The sequence below is a fragment of the Danio rerio genome, chromosome 25 (genome assembly GCF_049306965.1).
Source record: "Danio rerio strain Tuebingen ecotype United States chromosome 25, GRCz12tu, whole genome shotgun sequence".
In the NCBI taxonomy this organism is placed as follows: Eukaryota; Metazoa; Chordata; class Actinopteri; order Cypriniformes; family Danionidae; genus Danio; species Danio rerio.
The window spans coordinates 3,635,864-3,643,620 of record NC_133200.1 but is presented as its reverse complement, the minus strand read 5'-3'; the positions used below and the strand labels follow the sequence as shown (position 1 = coordinate 3,643,620).

At 35.3% G+C, this 7,757-nt stretch overlaps 1 protein-coding gene across 1 annotated transcript; it reads right to left on the bottom strand.

The window, feature by feature from the left end:
* Positions 1-581: 581 nt before the first annotated feature.
* fth1b (ferritin, heavy polypeptide 1b) lies at positions 582-7,544 on the bottom strand. The gene is given in 5 exon segments (NM_001004562.1): positions 582-1,408; positions 4,129-4,254; positions 4,592-4,738; positions 4,825-4,930; positions 7,326-7,544. Coding segments are annotated over 4 exon segments (534 nt in total). The 5' UTR covers positions 4,927-4,930; positions 7,326-7,544; the 3' UTR covers positions 582-1,249.
* Positions 7,545-7,757: the final 213 nt, after the last annotated feature.

The window sequence follows — 7,757 nt, the reverse complement described above, 5'->3', positions numbered from 1 at the left end:
AGCTGCGGTCACACTGGGCTTTTCTCCCCATAGACTTCCACTCTAGCGTCTGTCGTTAGAGCACGTTTAGAGGTCAGAGGAGTGAGGTTTACTTACACAGCACTTACTAGCTGGCCTCCGTTACACTCACCCCGCTAAACCTCACTCCCATCTGGGCCACGGCACCAATGTAACCCCGTCGGTCCTACTACCATCCAACCCGCTCCAAGCTGGTATCGAACCGGCAACCTTCCGCATAGGAGTCAGGTGCTCTTCCAAGGAGGCTAAAGACCATGGCCGTTACACTCGCTTTTTTTTAATGTCTAATCATCTTGCTTAATCCCGCCCCTTTTCGCAGCGCCGTACGACAGAATTTCGCACACACAAACTTTAGTGTGGCCGCAGCTTAATCCGAAGGAAAGTGAATGAACGAATGTTTTTTTGTGTTGGTTTCTACTATCTTGGATGAATAATAAATAAAACCATTCGAACTGCTTCAAGAAAACAACATTGCTTGTATCATATTACATAACTATACAATGTCTTATAATGATTTGAAAAATATACGTCTATACATCTAAAAGAAACACACAAAACATAAATCACCATTTTAGGCAGATTTATTTTAGACACCACCTCATTTGATTGATTACATATATATAATATTGCATAGTATTACAGTAATACATGTGACATATACAGTTGAGGTCAGAATTATTCGCCCCCCTGTTTATTTTTTCCCCAATTACAGTTTAATGGACATAAGATTTTCCCTAAAACATTTCTAATCATAATAGTTTTAATATCTCATTTCTAATAACTGATTTATTTTATCTTTGCCATGATGACAGTAAATAATATTTGATTAGATATTCTTCAAGACACTTCTATACAGCTTAAAGTGACATTTAAAGGCTTAACTAGGTTAATTAGGCTAAAGTTAGGGTAATTAGGCAAGTTATTGTATAACAGTGGTTTGTTCTGCAGACAAGTCATAACAAATATAGCTTAAAGGGGCTAATAATATTGACCTTAAAAAAAATGTTTTTATTTTAGCCAAAATAAAACAAACAAGACTTTCTCCAGAAGAAAAAATATTATAGGAAATACTGTGAAAAATTCCTGAATCTGTTCAACATCAAAAAATTCACAGGAGGGTGAATCATTCTGACTTCAGCTGTATGTTGTTTGGACATCAGCTATGGCTTGTGAAGGGTTCAGTAACTCTATAAACTACAGCAGATTTCCCTGCATATGGCTGACTGATGGTCTAAGAGCTTTCTTTGCCCAGAGTGTGTCTGTCGAACAGATATTCAGCCATGTTGTTTTGAGGGGCTCCCATGCGCCGAAGACTGCCCACCCAATCCGACAGCTCCTTGATGGACTTCACCTGCTCATCCAGGTAATGCGTCTCCAGAAAATCACACACCTGAGAGAGAGAGAATCAGTGAGAAAGAGCCAAACTGAGGAGTCATTGCAAGCACAGCCAATCCCATCAACACAAGCCCCATGGTAAAGCTGCAGTCACATTAGAGTTTGAGCATGCGATGTTCTGCCGTGCGGCGCTGAGAAAAGGGGCGGGATTAAACAAGATGATTAGACATTTAAAAAAGCGAGCGATTGCTCCATGTTTTAAATGTCTGTCCAGAGAGGTCATGTTTTGATCCTCGGTTGGTCTCAGTCAAGTGATGTGATTTCGCAGGTCAATTCACCAACTTGAACTTTGCACCGGAGCAACCTGCGAAACTTAATGCATGACCCTGCGTTTCTGGTCTGACGCATTCGCGTGCGTATGAATGGAAGTCTATGGGAGGAAAAGCCCAGTGTGACCACAGCGCAACTCAGGACACAGCCAATCAGCTCAATAACTCTGACGTCTGATTGGCTGGATTAGGTGCTTTCATGAAATTGAGGCAAAAGCTTGTAGTTATGTGGAAAAAACAGCTTAGACTTGTATACATGCCTATATTTAAGACATTTGAACTCAACATTTTAGGCATTTTTATTGAGATCAGCTCATTTGAATGATATATACATACACACACACGCGCGCGCATATATATATATATATATATATATATATATATATATATATATATATATATATATATATATATATATACGCTAAAAAAGGAACATAACCATTATTTTAAATGTCTGATGGTAAATCAAACTAAATGTTTACTATTTTAGGTCTGCTAGGATTACCTAAATGATTTACATTTGCTAAATGCCAGAATAATGAGAGAATTTGTTTTTGAGAATTATTTATTAACTTCTAGACAGTCAAAAGTTCACACACATTTCCTTGTTTTTTTTTCTAGCTTTGCTTTTAAACTATAACTGGTCAAGTGTTTTGGGTCTCCTTCCACAAGCTTCTCACAATAGTTTGCAGGAATTTTGGCCCATTCCTCCTGACAGAATTGGTGTAATTGAGTCAGATGTCATGGCTGTCTCGCTCGCACAAGCTTTTTCAACTCTGCCCACAAATTTTCCATAGGATTGAGATCAGGGCTTTGTGATGGCCACTCCAAAACATTCACTCTGTTGTCCTTACTAGTGATGGGCCAATCATATGCGTTTAGAGCGGGAAGAAGAATTGAACCGTTCATCTCTCGAGTACCTCAGGTTTGAGTCATTCTGTCACGTAAACAACGAATGATCATGGCTCCTATCGGCTCAGACTGTGCATTGATTAAGATTATATGTGACTGTCAGTGTAACGTGGATGAACCCCTGACATTTGAAGACATGAAGAGGTGAGCTAAGCAAAGAGACAACAATACCTTCATAGACAAAAGAGCAGGTAAACATTGAATTATTATTTTTTCCTTGTTATATTCTAATTATGACTTATTTGTCATGCAGTCAACCTTTTGGGTTAGTTGCAGATGTGTTTGGAAGCAATTCGTAACATTTTAATAATATTGTGGCAAACTGAACCAAATGAACGAAATGACTCGAAAAAAGATTCGTTCATCTTGATGAACGAGACTCAAAAGATCCGAGTCAGTAAGATGATCCCAACTTCCCATCACTAGTCCTTACAACACATTTGAACTAATTTGGCAGTGGTGTGTTTAGAAGACCCATTTGTGGCCAAGTTGTAATTTCCTGGCTGATGTCTTGAGATGTTGCTTCAGTATTTCTACATAATGTTGTTTCTTCATGATGTCGTCTATGCTGTGAAGTGGACCAGTCCCTCCTGCAGCAAAACAGCCCCACAACATGATGCTGCCGCCCCCATACTTCACAGTTGGGATGGGGTTCCTAGGCTTGTAAGCTTTCCCCTTTGTCCTCCAAATGGTCATTATGGCCAAACAGTTCAATCTTAGCTCCATCAGACCACAGGACATGTCTCCAATATTAGTCTTTTCCCAGTGTCATTAAGCAAATTGTAATCTGGCTTTTGTTGTTGATTCTGTTTTGTTGATTTTCCCATGTTGTCACACAAGGAAGCAGTGTGTTTGAGCTTTTCCTAAAATACTATTCTACAGTTGTGCCTCACAATAACTCAAATGTTGTCAATTAGTTATCAGAAACTTCCAAAACCTTGACATCATCATCTGAGCTTTCCAGAGGCAGAATAATCTGATTGTGTGTAAACTTGACTTTCAAGAAAAGTTATGACAATTTCTCAAACAATCTCTCTCTCTCATTATTCTGCTATTAACCACAACAGAAACACATGTGATCATCCTAGCTTACCTAAAAGAGAAAAGGTTTAGTCACATTAACATCTGACCTTTTTTTAAAAATCATTATGCGCCTTTTTAAAGTGTATATAAACTTTTGGTTTCAACTGTTTATATGTGTGTGTGTGTGTGTGTGTGTGTGTGTACGTGTTTTTGTGACATATCAGGACACAAATCAGTATAATGTCATAGGTATGACACAGGTATTACAAACAGGAGGTGAAATATGAGGACATCCTCATTTCTCAAAAAGCTTATAAGTCACATAGGATGAGTTTAATCAGAGAGTAAAGCTGCACAGTCTCTTGTGATGGTTGGGTTTAGGGGTGGGGTGAGGGCAATATAATATATGGTTTGGACCGTACAAAATGAATGGAAACCTATGTAATGTCCCCACTTTTCACAAAAACAAACATGTGTGTGTGTGTGTGTGTGTGCTTGTGTGTGTACTCACATGAGGATCGTTGTGTTGAGTCGCCACCTTGTGAAGCTCCAGTAAAGACAGATTGACACTCTTTTCCAGAGCCAGAGCACATTCTAGAGCTTCCAGACCACTGCCCCACTCATCCCGATCTGGCTTCTGTGCACATACACACACACACACACACACACACACACACACACACACACACACACACACACACACAGATGAAACCACAGAAACACACACACACAGATATACACACAGAGATGCATAGAAACACACACCGAGTTAGTTTGTCATGTTTTCTGGGCTCTTCCCATTGACATAATGATCTTTCTACTGTACAGACTGTATGTTCTCTCCCCCACCCCTAAACCAGCCCACTACATTTTAAAAACAATCAATACTGGATTAATTTTTATTTTATATTATTATTTATGTATTATTATTTGGCTTGAGTCCCCGAAAGACACACAGACACACTGATCTGCACCTTGATGTCCTGCAGGAAGATCCGTCCTCCTCTCTGGTTCTGCAGACTCATCAGCTTCTCCGCGTGCTCTCGCTCCTCCTTCGACTGATCGCGGAAAAACTTGGCAAAGTTGGGCAGAGACTTGTCATCTCTGTCGAAATAATAGCCCTGCAGAGAAGAGCAGACGCCATCATGAGCCCTGATGGAGACTCTTATATTCATATTTCTCTCACACACACACAGCTGACTCTCACCATGGACAGATACACATATGAGGCGTAGAGCTCCAGGTAAATCTGGCGGTTTATTGCCGCCTCACATTCCTGGTGGAAGTTCTGCCTCACCTGAGAACTCATGATTCTGAAACAAACACACACAAAATAAATATTATTATATAAAAAAAATCAATAATATTAAATGAGTATTATTAATATTAGGCCTGGAAAATATGTGTTATAACAGTATTATATAAATAAATAAATAAATATATATATATATATAAAAGCATCAATTTCGCAATCTGTGCATCTGCAATTGTCACATCGCAATATAAGCAATGTCGAGTCTGGATTAGTCTGGATAGTTGAATTTAGTTTAATTACTGTATTTATACAATTTATGCAAAAGTTCTTCTTACAATTTTTCTCATTTCTAGTCTAAATATCAACATTTTAAAGCAAAAACAAGATTATTTTACTCCACTGGCAGACAATTTTGCTTGTTTAAAAAAAAAAAATCTTAATGTTGCCTTATTTCTTCTGAAGTTGAAAACACAACTATATTTTTACTTGATCAAATTATTATTATTATTATTATTTTTTGATATTCGGACTACAACCAAGAGAAAGCAATGTAGGAAAAACTTTAATTTCTGTAACTTAATCCTGTTACACCTCCCAGAAAATTATCAAATAGAGCTATTTAAACCATCTTGTAAAACTGATTGTATTCATATAACAATATTTATTGCAGAAAATAAAATATAATATAATACTATATATATATATATATATATATATATATATATATATATATATATATATATATATATACATACATACAGATGAAGTTGAAATTATTAGCCCCTTTAAGCTATATTTTTTCTCGATAACCTACAGAACAAACCATCATTATACAATAACTTGCCTAATTCCTCTAACCTGCCAAGTTAACTTAATTAACCTAGTTAAGCCTTTAAATGTCACCTGAAGCTGTATAGAAGTGTCTAGAAAAATATGTAGTAAAATATTACTTACAGTCATCATGGTAAAGATAAAATAAATCAGTTATTAGAGATGAGTTATCAAAATTATTATGTTTAGAAATGTGTTGAAAAAATCTGCTCTCCGTTAAACAGAAATTGGGGAAAAAATAAACAAGCGGTCTAATAATTTAGGAGGGCTAATAATTCTGACTTCAACTGTATATATATATATATATATATATATATATATATATATATATATAAAAATGAGCAATTCTGTGCAAATGTCAACCTTGCCATGAAAAATTTAAGTTTTCACCAAAATACGGAAACCGTTTCTGTGTTTTTTGGGTAAGCAAGTATTTTACAGTACTTTAGAAATTCTCAAAAAGTCTCTGTCTGTGTTTTCACACTATTCTATTTGATTTACCAAAGTCACACAAGTGGCAATTTCACAACTGTCACATCCATAACGGAGAAATGCCACATCCATAACGACACTTTTTTTCCTCATAAATACGAAAATATTAAATTAAATTAATCATGTTTGTTCTATAGTGAGCTAACTCTTGTCCTTTTGATTATCATTTTTTTTTATTTTGGGTTTTGCAGTTTCATTCACAGAATTTCTACAAATCATGTTGTAAACTGTAAACTTGCAGACTTTTTTTGTCACATCCATAACGCATGTTTATTTTCCTCATTTAAAGTAAAAAACATGTTTACAGATTGATATTTTTCAGGTCCCATAACTCTGTGGTCAGTTGTTCTGGAAAATATAAACAAAAGTTTCAATATAATGTTAACGTGTACTTTCTATGCGAATTTATGTTTTGAGTTTTTACTGCAAATGTCACATCCATAACGCTGGAATTGCTCATATATATATATATATATATATATATATATATATATATATATATATATATATAAATATATACACACACACACACACACACACACACACACACACACACACAAATATGTGTGTGTGTGTGCTCAGCATAATAAGTACAGCTGGTTTAAAAAATTGTTTCCATTTCTTAGTGAATATAGGCGATGTATTTTGGTGCATTTAAACAAAACAGATTTATTAAACAGATATATTTAAAATATAATATTTTAGTCGCCAAACATATTTAAAAACTAAAAGATAATGCAATCAAATTCAAGATATATATTAAATAAAAAGTACAAACTACAAAATTTTAGCTCAATTTTTCTATTTCTTTGCTTCTCTTGATTTTTCCTTTTATTAAATTTGTATCTAATATTTTTTTCTAATATTTAAATTTGGCTGTACTAGTTTTTGGAGCGGTATTGTAAGTTATTTTGTTAGATGAGCTCCAGATTTGGCTTCAGTACTGACTAATCTAATGTACATGCTCAAATATAATATTGTAGAGCTATTAAACATATGAATTTAAAAGAGAGATTTGTGAAAGGTGTATTTATATATGTGATATAGATCTCACAATGCAATAATACCACAATGTAAGAATATATAATAATTCCTATTTGTTTAATATAACGTTAGATTGATGCACTTACCCTGAGTTAATATGAGCAGTCCTTGGCAAATGGCAAATGTAGGGCAACCCGCAATCTGTTCTTCTAGGTTAAAATAAACGCGACAGATCCACAACTGCAGACTGACACACAGGCAGACACTAATAAACAGAGTCTGGCTGCAGTGTGTTTAATAAAGAGTCGTGAATTATAGGCTTGTTGACATAAACATGCACACGCGCGCGTTATTCTGCCCCATAAATAAACCCCGAATAAGGCCACTTTTCAAAATAAAAGTCCTAAACTTTTAAAAAATAAATATATATTCAAAAATGACTTTATAAAAAGCACAAAATTGATTTTAATAATACTAAAAAATGTTAATCTACTCAAAAATACGCGGTAAGTATTTTTAAAGCACACGGGGTTTCTGAGTTATTCTAACCCACTTGATGTCGCTGTTTAATATAGAAG